The sequence below is a fragment of the Mesoplodon mirus genome (genome assembly GCF_964341445.2).
Source record: "Mesoplodon mirus genome assembly, chromosome: 11".
In the NCBI taxonomy this organism is placed as follows: domain Eukaryota; kingdom Metazoa; phylum Chordata; class Mammalia; order Artiodactyla; family Ziphiidae; genus Mesoplodon; species Mesoplodon mirus.
The window spans coordinates 93,484,542-93,506,870 of record NC_138987.1 but is presented as its reverse complement, the minus strand read 5'-3'; the positions used below and the strand labels follow the sequence as shown (position 1 = coordinate 93,506,870).

The window sequence follows — 22,329 nt, the reverse complement described above, 5'->3', positions numbered from 1 at the left end:
CACCACCTCTGTTATACATATAACAAATTCCCAACGTATAGGACTTATTGTTTGTTATGTACAAAACACCATAGAGCTTTAAGGTACTACATGAACAATCAAGCAGCTTCCCTTTAGACAGGGAAATCAAACACAATAAAACAATAACAAACGAACACAGAACAGCATTGAAACAAAGAAAAAAGGACACGCTATACAACCTAACAGTAATACAAACACATGTACGTGAAGTCCAAGCCTTCCTGGGCTACACAGCTCTCTTCCTCCTCTCAACTATTCAGTATTTAGCCTATACTGCTCTCACCTTGGCTGCTAAGAAGCTCAAAGCTAAGGTGTTCACTCAATTTCAAGAGGCGACTGTAATTCCGATTTCACTGGGCCTTTCCTAGTCCCATAGTACCTGGTTCTTGCCCCGCTGTCCCACTTTAATGGGTACGTGTGTGAATGTGTGTTATCTTTGGATCCCAACCTCTTACTGTAAGCTGCTTCAAATTCTTATTGGAAGTAGGCTGGCTTTAAATATATGTTGACAGTACTCTCTCATCATTTTTAATAATTATCATGAAACTAGACTAGGAGGACCGAGAAGGGTCTTGCTTCTAACACTCCCCCAAAGGGTTTAACACTGAGCACATAGTGTGAACCCAGTAAACACTGGCTGGCTGACCGATACATATTTTAAAAGGTAATCTTTATAAAAAATTTGAAAAAGGCTGGAAGGAAATAAAGCAATGATGATAACAGATGTGTTAGGATGTTGAGGTTACAGGTTTCTTTTTCAAATGTTCCGCGTGGTACTTATACTGTTCTTACAACTGCTTTGATGATATATTTTTAAAATCTAACTAAAAAGTGATTATACTGAAGTGGGGTTCATTAGAACACATTTCTTGGCAGAATTGAGTGCTAAACTGAGTCTCTTAAGGCAAAGGAAGTAATACCTGTCGACCTGGCGGAGAGGAGAAGGGAAACATTTGAGAAAGACCCACGGTGGGGCTGGACAACCACTCAGAAAACAGCCTTGGCTGGTGCACGCTGGGCAGGAAGTGAACGGAGAGGAGGGTTCAGAGGTGGGAAGCAGGTGTTGGAGAGTCTGGGAATGTTGGGCTACGGACTCGAGGCTCTTAAGGAGCCTCTGCAGGTTCCTGAATGGGGGCAACAAGAAGGCGCTGACGGGGGAAAACTGGAAATAAAAAAAAGCAGGCTGCCACTACAACAATCCAGGAATTAGGCAAGATGTATCTATTTTTTCAATTTTATCTATTTTTCAGTTTTTTCTATTTTATCAATTCTAGGTTTAAAAAGAGAGAGAGGATAACAAATGAAATGGGTTAAGAAGGAGTCAGTGATGGGGAGAAGTTAAAGAGGCTAAAAAGAAGGAAGAAATAACTGAGGTGACAGAGTACAGCTCTAAGAAAAAATAGAAAAGGACTTAGATAATTTTTAAAACAGCTACTATTTATTAGAGCCAATTATGAGTCAGGCACCTTGCAAGGTGTTTTACATGCATTATCTATTTTAATCCGAACAATATCCCTGAAAGGTAGAAACATTATCTTTAGTCTCCAGGTCAGGAAACTGAGGCACAGAAGTTTTAGTAACTCACCTGGAGTCACTTAACCAATAATCAAATACAGTTTGGCTCCAAAGTACATGCTCTTAATTACCTCCCTGGATTGCCTACAGAAGCCCTGAGTTTGCGCGGGCGAGTGAAGCAGGAGCCCGTGCGAGCGGCCAGCCGGGCCGGGGGCCCTGGTCGGGGCACAGATGGGCAAACGCGCCCGCCGTGGCCTGCGTCCAGTAGAAGTAAAGGCAACACCCCATGAAAACTGCGTCCTTCCAACAAACCCTACTGAACAAACAAACTTACTGAAATTTAACCTGAATAATGAAAAGTATGAGCCTCTAAGTTATTAAGTCCTGGTAAGAGGGTATGTCTTCAAATTATATTCTCTGCCATGACTAACCATAGCTTAAAACAGCCTGGACGAGACTAGCAACTGTAGTGAACATGGGCTGAATTCCGCAGTGGGCTGGACGTGTTGCCCTGGATTGTCCGGGTGGGAAAAGGACGGTGGCCCTAACAGTAAACGGGGCCAAGCAAGTGAACCACTGGTAAGTAAAAGTATCTTCAGATATACAATAAATCACGATACGTATTTGGGTGGGTATTTCACCAACCAGCAACATGGTAAAATTCCTTTTGCAGGAATTAAAAGTGGCCAAGAGCTCCAATGAAAGAAGAAAGAAGGCTGGGGGCAAAGTTACTCATATTCTCTCTTTTCTACCAACCTCCTAAAGCTTAGACACTGTCATGACTTAACAGAATCAGGTTCTATTCTAAATAGATTCTGAAATCACACTTTTAGCTGAAATTAGAGCCAATCATCTCTGGATCAATGTGACATGCAATGGGAACGTTAACTATAACTGTCGTCTTTTAAAGAGGCAAACATTGAACGAGATGCTGAATATCTCCTAGAAGTAGAATGGGGGGAAGGATTAATTGGGGGACTTTTGTTTGTGATTATTTTAATGTGAATTATCAAGCCATTTATCTTCAGGTGTTTCACAGAATGCGTGCCAATTAAAGAGGAGACGACTTGGCAATCCGAAATCTTGAAAAAAGGAGGTCTGTTTCAGAATTACCCGAAGTTCCAAAAGCACTGTCTAGAAAATTCCTCTCGCAGATGAAAGGATCTAGTGAGGGGCTTAATTTACATAGTTTCACTGTTTAAAAGGAACTAGTTCTTTTTTTTAAAACTTTCAGTAAGCAATTCAGAGAATTTAATTATGGATGAGGGTGCTCAAACTTGTGTGACTAGGGGGAAAACTAACGAAAACTCTTCACACGGACATCAAGAGTCACACCTTGTTATGCTGCTCAAGAGCAAAGAACGTGTCTCCTCGGTTTAGCCACTTTCCCCCAAAACCACATTTCAAATACACATCTTCGATTTCCTACCAGCAGATCTGATCCTGAGGCACCAAAATGTCACAACAGCGCCAGAAGCTGGGAGTCAGGGAGGCTCCAGGGCTGACGGGCCCAGTGAGCAAAACAAAGTACGGTATGGACCAGACCCTGTCACAGACAACGCCAAGGAATGACCACACAAGTATCAGAGTGAGTGAGTGAGTGAGTGAGTGAGTGAGTGAGTGAGTGAGCGAGCGAGCGAGCGAGCGAGCGAGAGAGAGAGAGAGAGAGAGAGTGTGTGTGTGTTGGAATTTCATTAGATCCAATACTACTTGAAATTACTGGCACACGGACTGAAGCTTAGGAATCTTGTGACATAAAGACTTTAAATGTAATGGGATTTGTTTTCACAGGATTTGACTTTTCTCTGGGGAAAACACAGCAGCAAGGCAGAAACAGCTTAAGGAACGCCACCACAGTTTCCAAACTGTCTTTTATAGGATTTGACGAAGTGGGTAAAAAGTTTAATCCCAAAAGTTTAACCAATTTTCAAACACTTGCCAATACATAATCACAGATCCCATTAGGCTTAACCCCGGTAGTGTTAAAGTTAGCTAGGATGTCACAAGGCTAGTCCTTAGGGATGGCATGGCACACACACATCACCTTGGCCACTAAATGAGATAAGGAGCATCATGTGTTTTCAAACTTTTGAACTGTATGAAATAGGTTCCTTTTCTCTAATGAAAAAAAAAGGGAAGGAGGGGAGGGAGGGATATACCTCTACATGAGCCTATAACCCAAAGGGCTTGTAATACTACTTGAGCTACTTACCAATGAAATCTACTGACTTGTCCAACCACGGCAAAATTTTCTCACAAAAGCTATCATTCACAGGCACTCGCAGGAAATGAGATTCAGGGATAAAGTCAGGCTTGGGACAGGTGTTGCTGGCATTTAACACATAACCAATCCCATTCTGTTGCATCAGCTCCTAGGGAGGGAAAGAGCAATTAAAGTAACTAATAACATCCTAGCATGATCATTTTTAAAGAGAAAAGTTTAGCATAATGATTAAAATGACTAGTTTCCTTGAAACAATCAGACTACATTCAATCAGTGAAATCCAATAAACCTAGCACAATGACATGTAAAGACTTAAGTTTAAAGCAGAATCTAAAACTGAAGTATAGTTAATTTACAATGTTGTGTTAGTTTCAAATGTATGACAAAGTGAGTCAGTTTCAGTTATACATATATATTTAGATTCTTTTCCATTATAGGTTATTATAAGATACTGAGTATAGTTCCCTGTGCTATACAGTATGTCCTTGTTGTTTATCTATTTTACATATAGTAGTATGTATATGTTAATCCCAAATTCCTAACTTATCCCTCCCTACCACCTTTCCCCTTTGGTAACCGTTAAGTTTGTTTTCTATGCCTGTGAGTCTATTTCTGTTTTGTAAATAAGTTCATTTGTATCCTTTTTTCTTTTTAGATTCCACATATAAGTGATATCATATTTGTCTTTCTCTGACTCAATATGATAATCTCTAGGTCCAACTGTGTTGCTGCAAATGGCATTATTTCATTCCTTTTTATGGCTAAATAGTATTCCATTATATTATACATTATATTACATTATATCATACTATACTATATACACCACATCTTCTTTAACCATTCATCTGTTGATGGGCATTTAGGTTGCTTCCACGTTTTGGTTATTGTAAATAGTGCTTCAATGAACAGTGGGTTGCGTGTATTTTTTCAAATTATGGTTTTCTCCAGATATATGCCCAGGAGTGGGATTGCAGGATCATAAGGTAGCTCTATTTTCAGTTTTGTAAGGAACCACCATACTGTTCTCCATAGTTGCTGTAACAATTTACCTTCCCGCCAACAGTGTAATAGGGTTCCCTTTTCTCCACACCCCCTCCAGCATTTATTATTTGTAGACTTTATAATGATGACCATTCTGACTAGTGTGAGGTGATACCTCATTGTAGTTTTGATCTGCATCTAATGATTAGCAATACTGAACATCTTTCCATATGCCTGTTGGCCATCTTTGTGTCTTCTTTGGAGAAACGTCTGTTTAGGTCTTCTGCCAACTTTTTGATTGGGTTTTTTTTTTTATATTAAGCTGATGAGCTGTTTGTATATTTTATAAATTAATCCCTTGTCAGTAGCATCGTTTGCAAATATTTTCTCCCATTCTGTAGATTGTCTTTTTGTTTTGTTTATGGTTTCCTTTGATGTTCAAAAGCTTTTAAGTTTAATTAGATCCCATTTATTTATTTTTGTTTTTATTTCCATTACTCTAGGAGACAGCCCGAAAAAGATCTTGCTGCGATTTATGTCAGAGTGTTCTGCCTATGTTTTCCTCTAGGAGTTTTATGGTTTCCAGTCCTACATTTAGGTCTTTAATCCATTTTGAGTTTATTTTTGTATATGGTGTTAGAGAATGTTCTAATTTCATGTTTTTACATGCAGCTGTCCAGTATTCCCAGCACCATTTATTGAAGAGACTTTTTCTCCATTGTATATTCTTGCCTCCTTTGTCATAGATTGACCATAAGTGTGCAGGTTTATCTCTGCGCTTTCTATCCTGTTCTGTTGATCCGTGTGTCTGTTTTTGTTCCCAGTACCTTACTGTTTTGATCACTGTAGATTTGTAGTATAGTCTGAAATCAGGGATCCTGATTCCTCTGGCTCCGTTCTTCCTTCTCAAGATTGTCTTGGCTATTCAGGGTCTTTGTGTTTCCATACATACAAATTTAAAAAATTTTTTGTTCTAGTTCTGTGAAAAATGCCATTGATGATTTGATAGGAATTGCACTGAATGTGTAGATTGCCTTGGGTAGTATGGTCTTTTAACAATACTGATTCGTCCAGTCCAAGAACATGGTATATCTTTCCATCATGTTGTGTTCAATTTCTTTCACCAGTGTCTTACAGTTTTCAGAGTACAGGTCTTTTGCCTTCTTAGGTAGGTTTATTCCTAGGTATTTTATTCTTTTTGATGTGATGGTAAATGGGACTGTTTCCTTAATTTCTCTTTCTGATATTTCATTAGTGTATAGAAATGCAACATATTTCTGTATATTAATTTCATATCCAGCAACTTTACTAAATTCATGGATGAGCTCTAGTAGTTTTCTGGTAGTATCTCTAGGATTTTCTATGTATAGTAGCATGTCATCTGCAAACAGTGACAGTTTTACTTCTTTTCCAATTTGGATTCTTTTTATTTCTTTTTCTTCTGATTTCTGTGGCTAGGACTTCCAAAACTATGTTGAATAAAAATGGCAACAGTGGGCATCCTTGTCTTGTTCCTGATCTTAAAGGAAATGCTTTTAGCTTTTCACCATTGAGTATGATCTTAACTGTGGGTTTACTGTATATGGCCTTAATTATGTTGAGGTACATTCCCTCTATGCCCACTTTCAGAAGAGTTTTTTATTATTATAAATGGATGTTGAATTTTATCAAAAGCTTCTCCTGCATCTACTAAGATAATCATATGCTTTTTACTCTTCAATTTGTTAATGTGGTGTATATCACACTGACAGATTTGTGGATATTGAAAAGTCCTTGCATCCCTGGGATAAATCCCACTTGATCATGATGCATGATGCTTTTGATGTATTGCTGGAGTCAGTTTGCTAGTATTTTGTTGAGGATTTTTGCATCTATGTTCATCAGTGATACTGGCCTGTAATTTTTTCTTTTTTTGTGATATCTTTGCCTGGTTTTGGTATCAGGGTGATGGTAGCCTCACAGAATGAGTTCAGAAGTGTTCCTTCCTCTGCAATTTTTTGGAATAGTTTCAGAAGGATAGGGGTTAAGTCTTCTCTAAATGTTTGGTAGAATTCACCTGTGAAGCTATCTGGTCCTGGACTTTTGCTTGTTGGGAGTTTTAAAATCACTGATCCAATTTCAGTACTCCTAATTGGTCTGTTCATATTTTCTGTTTCTTCCTAGTTCAGTCTTGGGAGATTGTATTTGTATCTAAGAATTTGTCCATTTCTTCTAGGTTGTCTACTTTATTGGCATATAGTTGCTCACAGTAGTCTCCTATGATCCTTTGTATTTCTGTGGTGTAGGCTGTAACTTCCTTGTCACTTCTGATTTTACTGATTTGGGCCCTCCCCCTTTTTCCTTGATGAGTCTGGCTAAACGTTTATCAATATTGCTTATCTTTTCAAAGAACGAGCTTTTAGTTTCATTGATCTTTTCTATTGTTTTTTTAGTCTCTATTTCATTTATTTCTGCTCTGATTACTTTCCTTCTACTAATTTTGGGTTTTGTTTGTTCTTCTTTCTCTAGTTGCTTTAGGCATAAGGTTTTAGGTTGTTTGAGATTTTTCTTGTTTCCTGAGGTAAATTTGTATCACCATAAACTTCCCTCTTAGAACTGCTTTTGTCGCATTCTGTAGGTTTTGGATAGTCGTGTTTTCATTTTCATTTGTCTCAAGGTATGTTCTGATTTCCTCTTTGATTTCTTCAGTTATCCACTGGTTGTTCAGTAGCATATTGTTTAGCCTCCATGTGTTTGTGTTTTTTGCAGTTTTCTTCCTGTAGTTGATTTCTAGCCTCATAGTGTTGTGGTCGGAAAAGATGCCTGATATGATTTGTTTTCTTAAATTTATTGAGGCTTTAAAGCAGAATTTTTTTAAGGGCAAAATAGGCTGTTTAAAAGATCACACATTACTAATATAGTCAACTCTCTATTATCTTCATTACTAGAGAGAGAAGTGAAACAAAGAACAGAAAATAAAACCACGACAGTTTACTATGACTTGCCCCTCCTTGGCAACTATGTAAATTTATTATGACCATGTTAGATGTAATCCCCAAAATGCATGAATAAGTGCATTGATTTACAAGATTTGGGAGTATGCTAGAGTACTTTTGTTTGTTTGTTTTCTTTATTTTGTGCTATGATTTCAGAATATATGCACACACAATGAGAACATTTTCTTCCCAAACTGAACATGCTGGTTGTTCTCTAAGATACAGTCCTAGGCCATCTTCTGGCTGTAAATACTCTCTCTGAAGGCTGACTCTGTTTCCGTAGTTGGTTTTTTTTTTTGTGGTACGCGGGCCTCTCACTGTTGTGGCCTCTCCCGTTGCGGAGCATCCGGCCGCGCAGGCTCAGCGGCCATGGCTCACGGGCCCAGCCGCTCCACGACATGTGGGATCTTCCCGGACCGCGGCACGAACCCGTGTCCCCTGCATCAGCATGCAGACTCTCAACAACTGCGCCACCAGGTGAGGCCCCTCCGTAGTTTTAATTATCACCTCTACATGCTGATGACTCTTAAATAAATACACACACACACACACACACACACACACACACACCCTCTTTAATTTTTGACACGTTATTTCCAGCTGCTTCCTGGATATCTCTATTTGGATGTTCCTCAGGACCTTCAAACTCAAAATGTCAGAAACACAGTACATTCTCTTTCTCCCTTCTCTGCCTCAAATTCTGGTTTCCTCTCTGTAATCCAAAACCGGTTTTTGGTAATAACATCCACCCAGACACTTGAGCTAGAAAATGGGATCATTTCATCCCGTTTTTCTTCCTCACCACCCCCATCCTAATGTTGCCAAACCCTCCTGGTATCACCCCTCCCGTCCACCCTTTCTCTCTATTCCTAGTCGCTGCTCAGTGTTAAGCCCTCACCATGGTAGCACAAAAGCCAACAGGGAGCTCTTGAAGTTTGCGGTGTTTTCCTCTCCAAACAACAACTAGAGTAATCTTTCTTGTAATTAAACACGCGCTACGTGCTTTATCCACACTTAGTTTCGTCATGTCTCACCGCCTGCTCCTGTCCCGTACAATCTCCAAATCCCCATCACACGTGCGTCCCCCTTGCCCGACGTTGCTCACACCGTTTCTGAGCTCAGCAGGCCCTGTTCCTCTTCCTGATGACTCTTCCACTTTTCTGCTTTGTTTAAGTTAACCTTACTATGAACCCCGCCTACTGGTGCATAATTAACCATTCTGTTCTCTGCCCGTCCAAAGGACTTTGGACGTGCTATTAGTAAAGCACCGAGCACACCGTGTTATCATTAGCAGATTCACTCTTGTCTCCTATTAAGCAGTGAAGTAGTGAGGTCTTGGCCTGATGCTTGCTTGTTTTTCTCCCTTCAGCACCAGGTACATAGCTGCACTCAGTACGTGTCTGTTCAGCTAACATCCCGTCCACCATTTTCCAGGCGAGCCTATACAACCCACTTCATTTAGTCATCCATTGCTGCCTCTCAGGAAACATTCTTGGCCTGAAATCATTCTCTTCTAAGCAGCTCTGGTCACGTCTTCCTTTTCTTGGAATGCTACCTCCTCTACAAATCTGTTCCAACTCCAACTCCCCGAAGGACAGTTGGTCATTTTCTCCCTACTTTAGCCTCCTGCCAACTCGCTCATCCCTTCATTTACCACATTCAGCGTAATAAATATATTGTTTTACAGAAAAGGTAGACAGAGTAAATCCAGACCAGGTGTGCAGCCCTCTCAGCTGTCAGAGGACAGAGTCAAGAAACAGCTTCTGGAGCTAGGCGAGCTTCTTAGAGTGACTGACCCTCGCCTTCCCAAGGTCTCGCGGGCTCCCGTCAGATCTCAGTGGTGTTTACAACTTCTAAACGTCTTATACACGAGCGAAGGTCACACTGTCTTCTGCCACTGTCTGATCACCACAGTGTTTCCCACGCAAAAACAGCAGCGTTACTGGAGATAAAAGTCTTTCAGGCCTCTCTCGTGAACGCTCCTTAAAGAGAGGCACCTTTTTACATTTCCATCTCCTTTCCACCAACAGTGTGACAAAGATGTATTAAAAGTAGTACGATAATAAAGACATACGAGTTTCTGAGGAGAGAGGCTGACGTGGGCAGCGTTACCTACTCTACACAAAAGACCACAGGCAAGGGCTTCCCTGGTGGCGCAGTGGTTGAGAGTCCACCTGCCAATGTGGGGGACACGGGTTCGTGCCCCGGTCCGGGAAAATCCCACATGCCATGGAGCGGCTGGGCCCGTGAGCCATGGCCGCTGAGCCTGCGCGTCCGGAGCCTGTGCTCCGCAACGGGAGAGGCCACAGCAGTGAGGGGCCCGTGTACCGCAAAAAAAAAAAAAAAAAAAAAAAAAAAGGCCACAGGCAACGCTCACAATGGACAACACTAACGTGAGACAAGTCAGTGGTGAGCCTCAAACGTGACTTGCCCACACGAAGTCTAGAACAATGTACACTTCTGACAATTAGCCTGACAGTCTACCTTCTGTAAAGTGACCACTGAAACCTGAATTCAATAAAACATGTGTTGGGCACCTTCGCAACAGGTGCCATGTTGCATTAACAATATACCACTGTGGCACCTGGTACACATCAATAAACATCTAGCATTTACTGAGTGCCTCCTGTGTACCTGGTACCGCGCAAGCATTTAAATGGACTGTCTCATTTAATCCTCACAGCCACCCTCTGAATGGATACTATTATTCTTCTCATTTGTAAAATGAGGAAACTGAGGCTTAGAGAGTTCACGTAATGCTTCCAAAGTTATACAGCTAACAAGTGGTCCAGAGTAGAAATCCAAACCCAAGCATATTCATCTCCAGAATCTGTCCTCTTAACCGCCATTCTCTACTGAAGTTCTTTTTAAAGCAAATTAGATGGAGCACTAAAGTAACTAGCTTACGTACAGACTTTCTTTTTAACCAAATGAAGCAACAGAATATAAAGTTGTAATTGCATCCTTTTTCACCCTTTTTAACTGTAACCAGTTAGGAAATAAAGGAGCACCCCTCTGGGCATGGACTTCTCTGAGGAGACTCTGGGAGCAACTCAGGACACTTGATGGCTATTGGAGGAGACTAATCAGTCCTATTTTACCTCTTTTTTCCCTGATGGTCACCACAGTTGCAGCCACGGGCATCACAGCGTGGCCCTGCTGCCGTGCTCACAGTGGCACCTGCTGCTCCCGGCTGAGGCCTGGCTGCCCACGTGCACGTCCCCCAGCCTCAGGCCGCTGCTGCCATGTGCCCAATGGTCATGGCCCGACGGAAAAGAAACACGAAACAGGGGCAGTTGTGACCTCATGTAAGAAACATCAGTCATCCAAGCCTACAACGCTGTTTATGTCTCAACAGTATTCTCCACATATAAAACGGTGTGCCACGAAAAGATGCATTTAAGTGGTAGCTTTAATTTAGATAACTGATGTAAGGGGGGAGGGGACATTAATGTGTTGAAATGGAGTGATAATAATTTAACCACGAAATGAGAAAAAAATGGTAGTTATACATCAGTGGAAAAAATGAGTTAAAAGAGGAAACCATTAAAAATGTTACATATATACGTAAAACATTTTAACTCAAAACAAATAAATGTACATTAATTCACTAATTTCTTGGTTTTCTTTTTAAATAGGTTAGCTGGTTGGAGTTCTTAAGAAAATCACAACCAAATGCATCTACCACTTACACTTTCCATTCTTTAAAGAGCAAGAACTAGTAAAGCAATAAATCAGTACAGAATCTTCTGGATTATGACTGTCCCCTAAATATTCTACAGCTGCCTTCCCCCACCTAGTAAGACAGAAAAAACATAGAGCAATCTGTCTTTCCTGAACCTTTTTTTTTTTTTTTAATATTTATTTATTTATTTGGTTGCACTGGGTCTTAGTTGCGGCAGGCGGGCTCCTTAGTTGCAGCTTGTGGGCTCCTTAATCGTGGCTCGCCGGCTCCACAGTTGAGGCACATGGGCTCCTTAGTTGTGGCAGCATGCATGCGGGATCTAGTTCCCTGACCAGGGATCAAACCCTGGCCCCCTGCACTGGGAGTGCGGGGTCCCAACCACTGCGCCACCAGGAAAGTCCCTTTCCTGAATCTTTTGAAAACATTTAGCTTAGGTCATAGAAAAACAACTCTCTTTCCTCATTCATATTTCATCCGTGTATGCAATATTTTAACTAACGTACATCGTTATAATAACAAGTACATTGGCCTAAACAGGTCCGAGAACAAACACAATTGCGTCCTGGTGAGCAAACTGTTCAAATGGGGTTAGCAGCCCTGCGACGGCCCAGAGCCCACTGCTGCCAGGAGACAGGCGTCCACCTGCTGAGGGCGGCAGAGCAGAGGGGTGGGCGGGGGCTGTAGTCAGCGGAGGCGTCACGTGACTGTCACGTGACTGTTCTGGTCCCTTCTCTCCTGACGGTGTTTATGGCCGGGCACATAAGTGGCCGAGAGGGCATCTTATGTCAATGTTCCTGACAGCAAGAACTGGGATGGAACTACAAGTATGCAGAATGGGTTTGTTTTACAGAATCATGGCTGCTTTTACTCAGAGATGGCGGTCTGTGACTTCCTACCACATTTTAAGGAATTTACGTAATTCATTCAGCGTTGTTTCAGTGTGTTGTGTAAAGCGTACACAACTCAGTATTACTCTGTCCTGTCATTAAACACCATAATCCTTAGGCTTCCAGAGAGCATTTGTGCTGTTTAATGTTTGGCTCAACTTTGTGCTCAGTCGGCTAACACGTGCTTCCTACTGATAACATAATCTTTCTTCTCTGGCCTTCAAATATCCTTCCGACACCGTGGCCTCTGGGTTCTCCGAGCACCTCACCTTGAGCACTCCCTCCCGAGGCCCGGGCTGGTCTCTGCCATTACCAGTAACCATAACCTCGCACAACGCGCTGCAGGACGCCACCTCCTTTCTTCCAGCTTACCGTCTTCCACCACCACTCCCTGCGTCCCTCAAATCCCCCAGGACCTCATTCAGCCTCCTCTCTGTCCTTCATCCTCATGACGTCTGTCCTTCCTTCCTGGCCCAGCTTAAATTCTGTGGCCAGTCATTACACAGTTGACCCTTGGATGACTCAGGTTTAAACTGTGCGGGTCCACTTATACGTGGATGCTTTTCAACAGTAAACGCTACAATACTACAGGATCCACAGCTGGTCGAATCTGAGGCTGCAGAGGCCCTGCGGATGGGGAGGGCCGACCATGAACGATAACGAGGATTAACCCCCTCACTGTCCGAGGGTCACCTGGAATCCCTCCCTCGCTTTCACCCTCAATTACTGTGTCCCTCCGTCACCTCTTCACACTCACTTGGCAAGATCACAGCCCTGGATAAACCCGGCTCGTCACCGAGTCTGCATCTGCACGCAGGCAGCGGAACGTGGCCCGAGAAGAACGCTCAGCAACGCGGCTGCCGGGCCCCCTTCCAGTCACGCTCCTCAGCGGGCGCTCTGTGCCCCTGGTCTTCACCTGGCCTCTAGCCTGGACGCCGTTCCAGCCCTCAGCAGGCACTCTGTGCCCCCGGTCTTCACCTGGCCTCTAGCCTGGACGCCGTTCCAGCCCTTCCCCATTCTTTTCAAACTCTCCATGTGTCCTCCCTCACCCTCTCTCTCTGCTCATGGATGATCCACACTGAGAAAACAGAAACAATCAGAAGGAAGTTTTGATAAACTTCTACCACCGCTTCCCCTTCTGCCAGCACACGTGCCTCTAAACCCTCCTTCCTCCTGTGACTGCGGGCGAACTCAGTGTGCAGGACAAGCACACGGGCACCAGTCCCAGAAAACTGGGAGCCCGGCTCAGCACGTGACTGTTCACTACCTGAATGACCTTGGAGGGGCTACCTGACCTCCCACAGCTTTAGTTTCCTTACCTGTAAAACAGGGCTAATGATCTCTATTTTGTAAAGCTGTTATGAGGATAAAGTGGCGCATAATATACAAGTTTCAATAAATGTTAGTTCCCTTACTTTATCTTACTTTTAAAATAACAGTTTGTGGGAATGTAAACTGGTGCAGCCACTATGGAAAACAGTGTGGCGGTTCCTCAAAAAATTAAAAATAGAGCTGCCATCTGATCCATCAATTCCACTGCTGGGTATTTATCCGAAGGAAACAAAAACACTATCTCCAAAAGACACGTGCACCCCCTTGTTCACTGTAGCACAATTTACAAAAGTCGAGACATGGAAACAACCTAAGTGCCCACTGATAGATGAATGGATAAAGATGACATGGTATTATGTATACAGTGGAATATTATTCAGCCTTAGAAAAGAAGGAAATCTTGCCATTTGTGGCAGCATGGATGAACCTTGAAGGCATTATGCTAAGCGAACTAAGTCAGACAGAGAAGGACAAATACTGTATGATCTCACTTACATGTGGAATCTAAAAAACAAACAGAAACTGAATTCACAGATACAGAGAACAGACTGGTGGCTGCCAGAGGTGGTGGAGGGGAGGGGTAAAGGTGGTCAAAAGGTACAAACTTCCAGTCACAAAACAAGTAAGTCATGGAGATGTAATGTACAGCATGCCAGCTATAGATAATAATAGTGTACTGTATATTTGAAAGTGGCTAAGAGAGAAATCTTAAAAGTTCTCATCATAAGAAAAAAAAGGAGTAGCTATGTATGGTGGTAGATGGTAACTAGATTTATTGTGATCATTTAGCAATATATACAAATATTGAATCTTGGATATAATGTTACTTGAAATGAATATACTTGAAACTAATATGTTATATGTCAATTATATCTCAATTAAAAATATCTTGGGCCTCCCTGGTGGCGCAGTGGTTGAGAGTCCGCCTGCCGATGCAGGGGATACGGGTTCGTGCCCCGGTCTGGGGGGATCCCATATGCCGCGGAGCGGCTGGGCCCGTGAGCCATGGCCGCTGGGCCTGCGCATCCGGAGCCTGTGCTCCGCAACGGGGGAGGCCACAGCAGTGAGAGGCCCGCATACCGCAAAAAGAAAAAAAAAAAAAAAAAAAAAAAAATATCTTATAAATCACATGGTATATAAATTATATCTCAGTAAAGTTGTTGCCCACCCCCCAGCCCGTAATGTATATCTTTCACTAATTCAAACGGTCCTTTCTCCTAATTGGCCTCAAGTAGGGAAATTACATTGACTGTAGCGGGCTGGGTGTAAAAAAGGGTTCAGCTGTAAAGTAGAAAAGATTACCCCCTAAGAAATTAAAAAATAGATTCTGGTTTCAAAACACAATCAAGAAAGTGTTCAAAAGTAATTTTTGTGAGTCAAAAAATAAATCTTAATTTTACTGCTATGATTTGCATTCACCTTTTTTTTTACCTTTAAGTTTCCTTCTCCTAAACCATGAAATAAACTTTGCCCTTAGTTGGACTGATTTCTAAATATGGGCTCTATGCTCTGTTGATACAGACTGTGGAGTAATATATGGAATACAGCTTAATATACAGCCTTAATACAACTGCTCTGTTTGGTCAAGTTGCCCCTGTTCATTTAGGCTGAGGACAGAGGTCCCATTAAATCCCACGGGCTCTGCAAATCAAGATAAAGGAGTTGTAATGTTTCTTTCTGAAGTCAGTGTGATGAGTGAGTTTGCATTTGCCGCTCCCTTTGCCTTCAGAATTGACCTACTTCCTCCAGCCAGCCTTCCTCGGCCAGCCACGCCCTATGTACCCACCACTCACCCTAGACCCTTGTACGCCCTACCCGGTGGTGACAGTAACAGTGTCCCTATAAAACAGGAACTGCTCTTGGTGCCTGGCATAAGGCCACGTCACTGGAGCCTCACAAGAACCCTAGGAGGCAGGAATCATTTCAGTTTGCAGGTGAAGAAGCAGATTCGGGCCCGTGGCTCGACTGCTCTGGCTGGTGAGGCGAAGACCTGGGACGCGAATCCTCCCGGTCCGGAGCCGGCTCTCGCTCCTGCCTGAGTCACCTTGTTTGCGAATTACCGTCTCAGGAACAGGTCTTGTCTAACCCACCTGCACTCTGTATGGCTTCCGACACACAGTGGACCCTGAATAAATACTTTTACTGATCATTTTGACGACATGAGCCTTTGTCTTCCTGGATCACAGAGAAACCTGAAAGCAGTATTTGGCTAGACGGTGCCCAGGCTACAGCCTAACTCTCGTACGAAAACACCAGAGAAAGTGGCCGTAGTCCTGGTTACGGGCAGGACGGCGAGGCAGCCCAGGAAAGCCAACTGTGCGCGTGAAAAGATTGAAGTAAGAAGCTACCCCCGAAAAGCTGACTGCACCCTGCTTAAAATGGGGAGAGAGGGGGCACAGCAGCTTTAGTGAAGAAGCCGAAAAGGTCCTGGCTCAGGAACTATGCACAGTAGGGAATTCCATCATACATCCTGTGTGTAAGTGGGAAACAAAAGTCCATTTGAAATTTTAACTGGTAAAGGAGAAAAAAACATCAGGAACTTTTGTCTTTCCCATTATAACTAGAGATTCTGGTTCAAGTCCCACGCAGTCAGATGTGAACTGGGCACCAGCAAACTGCTTTAGTGTAACAGCTGTACAACTCCAGTACAAAGACCAGAGGAGGACAGATTGTGGGAAACCAAGTACAGATGTGAGGGGAAAGGAAGTGTGTTCTTTTTGCTACCGGTGCCTTCTTACAGTCTTTTACAGAAGAGCTATGTCTTTGAGACCTAAGTAAAAGCAATCACATGCTGAGAGTATTGACCTGCACCATCTGATTTGTGGAAGCACAGGCACATGGGGCACGTCCACAGTGAGAGGTGCAGAGTCCATAAGATACACACCAGATTTCAAAGACCTAGTACCAAAAACTGTAAAGTGCCAATAATTTTTTATATCGATTGCATGTTGAAATGATAATATTCTAGACATATGGTGATGAATGTTATTAAAATTAATTTCACTTGCGTTTTTTTTAACTTTTTAAATAAGTCTATCAGAACATTCTAGATTATATATGTGGCTTGCATTATACTTCTGTGGGATGGTGCTGGTACAGAACATGCTGTAGAAAAAGCAGGAGGAAACAAATGTCAGCTGTGATTCAACAGACTGTTTAGATCTGTCAGTCCTTCATGACAGCCTGTTACAGAGATTTCAATTTCCAGACGATGAGGATTTCTGGTGTTCTACAAACACAGGACTTAGAGCCAGAGTAGTTTGGGTTTGAAGATGTCTCTGTCACTCACTAGCTTTGAGGTCAATGACTTTCTAGCCACAAAATCTTGGGTAAGTAAGTCACATAGCTCAGAGCCAACCTACCTCCAAATCCTATTATGAGGGTTAAATGCAGTAACATAGAGAGCCTAGCATTTTAAATGATAAACACTATTATCCTCCTCAGAAATTTTCCGTGACATGCTTTTAACATATTTTAGTGGCACTTTATTACAAACAAACAAACAAATAAATAAATAAATAAATGGGAAGATGACTAATAAAATTAGTGGTCTTGTGGTGGATGTTCTTAGAAACTTCTAATTTTGACTAAAAAGGAACATACTATTAGGGGAGATTATAAAATCTTCATCTCTGGAGATCTTCCAGAAGAAGAGAGCACATTATTTCTCCTGGAAAGTTTGAACCAGAGAGTGGAGCAGGGGGATGAGTTTATGCTGTTTTCGAAAGAGAGGCACATCCAGTTCTAAAACCCATCAGTGGGGTGATGTTGTGGAATTTATTTAACATGTCTGGAATTACGATTTCCTCATTATTGAATGAAGGAGGCTGACTAAATGATCTGTAAGATCCCCTCCAGCACTAGGACTCTTCTCAACAGTGAATCTAGAGGCTACATACGTAGAAATTTCTACTCACCACTTTGAAAGCACTCTTCTCACCACTCCCTAGTCTGCACGTCAGTAGCTCCTAAAGCAGCTTTCTCTGTCTTCCCCAATGACTCCTTGCTCAAGCTGTTTCCCCATGAGCTTGCATAAACCCATTCTCCCCCTACAACCATTTCCTTTCAAGGCATCTATGTGCCCATCCTGTTTAGCACACAGACATGTAGAAGCCAATTAAAAACAAAACTATCAGCCCCCGGCACACCTCAACTTCAGGTTCCAGTTTAAACTGCTCTCACCCTGCAGGCCTCACTTAGCTGTTAACTGACGCATTTGTTAAACCTGGAAAAGGTATGCAGCAAAATCAAGGTACCACTGCATTGAATGTCAGAAGTAACAAAAAGGACCTGTAACATAACTGCTTGTAAAATCACCTGCCAGCTGACTGGTTAAGTTTTACTGGGGGTAATTCTGAACAGAATCCTTAACTAGGAATTTTATTTCATTTTGTTTTATTCACTGATCTAAGTTATTAAATAAAGCATCTCCAGGTTTGCCCCAGGGATGCATATGTGACTTTAGGAAATTAATTTTGCTTTCTGTGACACAGTTTGCTTATCTCTCAAAGAAAACTAATAAAAATCACGTGCTCAAAGACATCGTGACCCCCACCAGAAAGGCTCAGTGCAAGCATAAGCTATCAAATTTCAAATACCTCACAGAACGAGCAGACATGTTAGCAAAAATGTCCAGGCAAAATTCTGAAGAGGCAGGAGTTTTGAGAACAAAAAAAGAAAAAAAGAGCAAAAAGAATGCCTCCTTGCTGCCCAATGAGAGGGTGTTTTTGCTTTCCACGTGCTAAAATAAAGCAAGCCCACCTGGAAGCTTATTTTTACGGTCAGCCCAATTCTTTCAGCTACTCAAGCAGAAATACCCAAAAAGCAGCACTTGTAAATCACCAGCAGTTGAATTAAGATCTCTGATTGCTTTTTCAATTAGAGGTGATGTAAGTAAGAGGTTTTAGAGACAAAGCACTTTCCAGGCAGTTAGAGCACTGTTTCCTAGCACCACCGGTTAAGAGCATACAAGCAGTGGAGACAGATGGGTCTTAGTTCTACTGCTGTTATGTGTATACCGCTATATATAATGGCCTCAGTCAATCAATACGGCTCCTCTGTTGGGTACACCTTGTTCAGAATGGCTCATATCCTTTTCATCCAGTATTTATGGTCCTCCCTCTTCTTTCTCAACCAAACTGCTCCACGGGGCCTCAGGCGGGGCACCCGCAGCGCATCTTCTTAGCGCTGGTCCTCCCCATCCTTTTACCCGCCTCCCTGCCCCTCTAGCCAGGAGTCATCATGAGATCTGCCTCAGTCCAAGCCAACCTCAGTCCCTTTCTAGTTGCTGCAGTAAATAAATACATTTCTATATGTGAAATAATCTAGGCGGCATTAGCCTTCCTGGGTGTGCCCAACCGCAGGTCTCTTGGACCTGGAAGAACGGCACACTTGACAACAGCTTAGCCTTCCTACAGCGATCAGAACGTCACAGCAGACGGCACTGGGGAGGATCGTACGGCCGCTGGGCTGCTCACAGGGGAGCTGCACTAAGAACACGGGGTGCGTGTGTCTGAAAGGACAGCCCACCGGCAACCCAGTGCTTCTCCAGCTGCTGTCAAGAAACCCTGCAATGAAGGATATTTTCAAAGCACCCACCTTGTTGAGGACATCTCGCTGGCAGCCAAGATAGAGATTGGGCAGAATTCGGGTTGGCCCAATGTTGGCAACAGGTAAGCAAGGCTGAGAAATGCAGGTGGGGACTAGGGTGGATTTTCCTTCACAGAGGCCAGGGAAACAGCGGGAGAACTCGGCAAACCCACCTAAGGACAGACAGGGTACAGTTACGCCGTGCATAAAGATGAAAACCAGCCATCTGCTAACTACTCAAATACAGTTGTCTGAAAAGAACAATCAGACCCCACAGATGGAAGTGTATCCCCGTCCACAGCTGCTCGGTCTGGGGTACAATCCAGCACCAGCCCTGGCTTTGCAAGCCCACGATAGGGACCCCAGGCCCTGAAGGCACTTACAGTGACTCCCCCCTTGCTCCCACTCCCTTCACCTTCGTGCATCCTACGTCTTCTCCCTGCTCCCTGTCCTATTTCGTGTGACTTAAAGAGGACTGAAGGTAGCAGATAACCAAGCCAAGACAGAGGCAAAATGGGGTTACAAAAACACGTGAACTGAGGCCAGATGTGACTCTTCAAAATAAAATTGACAGAGTTCAAAGTTCCTTCTAAAATGAACTTTAAATCTTCCTACTGTATAAGTTTTATATTTCAAAGATACCACATACTCCCCTTACTCTTACAAATATTCTCTATATCGAGGGTCGCATAATTACCCCCGATGCCAGGGTCTCCTGTTCATTGGCTGAGCACTGTAAACAAGGGCCGACAGACCCCAACGGCTCAGGTTACATGGATGCCTTGTGGCAAGACTTCTGGACTCAGAGGAATTCAGTGTTTTCTAGTCCCGTCCTTATAATGACCTACTATGATCTTCATTAGGTCACAATCTCACTACCTGTTAATGAAGAGAAATCTATTGGCTAAGGAGACACTCTCACCTCCTTTCAGAAAAGAAAAGATGAACAAGGTCTTCACTGGGTTTTCCAATCTAAATACTCCTTGCTATCCAAATCCAAACCCGAGAACTGAATACATTCTGATACATTTTCAGATAAATCCCTCACTATCCAGACCCTCACCAGTCACAACATCTAAACTCGGAACCAAAGACATTTGGATTATAGGGAATATGTGTATATTTTTAATACTACTAAATTAAAAAACAATTAACTTGTTAAGAAGACAGAGCAGCCTCATTTTTACCTCTTTAATGAAGCCTTAAAAAGGACCCTAGTTGGGACTGACATATACACACTACTATATATAAAATAGATAACTAATGAGAACCTACTGTATAGCACAGGGAACTCTACTCAGTGCTCTGTGGTGACCTAACTGGGAAGGAACTCTAATAAAGAATGGACATATGTATACAAAAGATTGATTCACTTTGCTATACGGCAAGAAACTAACACAACATTGTAAAGCAACTATACTCCAATAAAAAATAAAATAAAATCTTAAAAAGGACCCTAAAATCTCATGAAATATTTATCTCCATCTCCTTGAGCTACATTCCATTAGCCTTTCCTGCGCTTCCAGAAACATATAAAATATGCCCTCAAAAACTGCAGAAGTGCAGGGAGTTGAGGGGGGAGGTGTCACCCTTTTTTATCCCCTGTATTACGTTCAACGCAAGCATGATCCTCTGGACTCCCGCGTCCACTGTCTGTGCTCAGCGTGGGGTGCGCGGTGCAGCAAGCTGGGACAGCAAGTCGGTGACAATAAGCACGCCACCTGCACAATGTTGGTGTGCATCCCTAGCCTCCAAGCCAAGTGTCTGCACTGTTTTTACTCTTCAGCAGTTTGCTTATTAGAGTTCTTAAGGCAACCTGACAGAAAGAGCAGGGGGTCCATTAGAGAAACCCCACCTGCCTGTGCGGGACCGACGAGGCCCTGGGGACCTGTACCTGTTCAGCGTTAAGGTTTCATTCCTTGCCCTTTCCAAATGCATTCTCCAGCCACACAAAACTCACTGTCATCACCTCACACTTTCAAGCTGTTCTCTCACCACCACCGGCCCGCCCCGTGCACACACACACACAGCATACAAACCACACACACGTGAGCCCCGCGACCGTACAGCAGAGGGAGGACGGGCACAGGCCCCTGTACCTGAGTCTGTGTCCTGGCTTCACCGTGTTCTAGCTGTCAGGTCTGGACAAGTGACTTATGCCCTCTGGCTATCAGTTTCCTGTCCGTAAAATGGGAATAATGACCACCCCCCTCACAGAGCTGTCAGAGGACTGAATGAGCTGATATGCGTGAGTGCTTCGTGCCTGCGCAGAGTGAGCCCTCCACGGTACAGTGATCCGACATCGAGTTCCCAGCTTCACCTGTGGGCCCCCCTCCTCCACCCCTGACCTGCAGCTACACCTCGGTAGGATACACCTGAGACAAAGCGAAAACAGTAATGCTTCTAAGGCTACATTTCCCAGAGTTTGCTCCAGGGCGCTGGCATCCTGCAGGAAGCTGACAGACGGGATACTGGTCCCAAAAGTAAGAGAAACACTGCATATCACGCCTCCCTGGGAGACTCACAGCACACATATTAAAAGCTCTGGAAAAAAAATCTCTAAGGAAACTAGTTTACTTTCATTTAATTTAAGGGTCCCAAACTTATTTGACCATGGAATTTCCCCTCCCATTTCCCCCCCTAAAATCTCTTAAAATCTAAGCCGGTGGAACTCACACTCAAGGAAATGCTGTGCTGGGGCTGTTGCAGCTACTGAAATGAAGTAAATTAGAAGCCCTACACCTAAAGTATAAGCCACGGCAATCTCAAAAAAGGGGTCAGTTAATATCGGCATACATATATGCCTGTCACTGTTTAGGTTTTATCATTTTATTTCATTAATGTTTTGCCCTTTTCAGTCTCTTAACTGCATAATGCGGTTATTTAAGGTGAGTTTTTCCCTCAAAGCAGTTCTTGTAATAATAGATGTTAAAGAGTGTATACATTATTTGCCTATCTTACACCTACCCAACACGATAACTGACGGCCATTATTTTGATTATAATTTAAATTTTAACTTCCATTAACTTTTGTTGTCCTGGTGTTTCTCTAAAGAACTGTTTTCATATTTTTTCCTATTCTGGCTCCAAAACAGTTCATGGGATGAGCTCTCATTTAAAT

The 22,329-nt window shown here is 43.0% G+C and overlaps 1 protein-coding gene across 6 annotated transcripts in view; it reads right to left on the bottom strand.

Annotated features, from left to right (window-relative positions):
• Nucleotides 1–22,329, bottom strand: part of DUSP16 (dual specificity phosphatase 16) — an 85,580-nt gene that overhangs the window by 8,978 nt on the left and 54,273 nt on the right. For all 6 annotated transcript variants that reach the window (XM_082636524.1, XM_082636522.1, XM_082636523.1 and 3 more), the window contains 2 exons: nt 19,219–19,382; nt 3,749–3,908 (listed from right to left, as the gene is read on the bottom strand). In XM_082636524.1, coding sequence (XP_082492650.1) covers nt 3,749–3,908; nt 19,219–19,382 — 324 coding nt within the window. The remainder of the gene's footprint in view (nt 1–3,748; nt 3,909–19,218; nt 19,383–22,329) is intronic.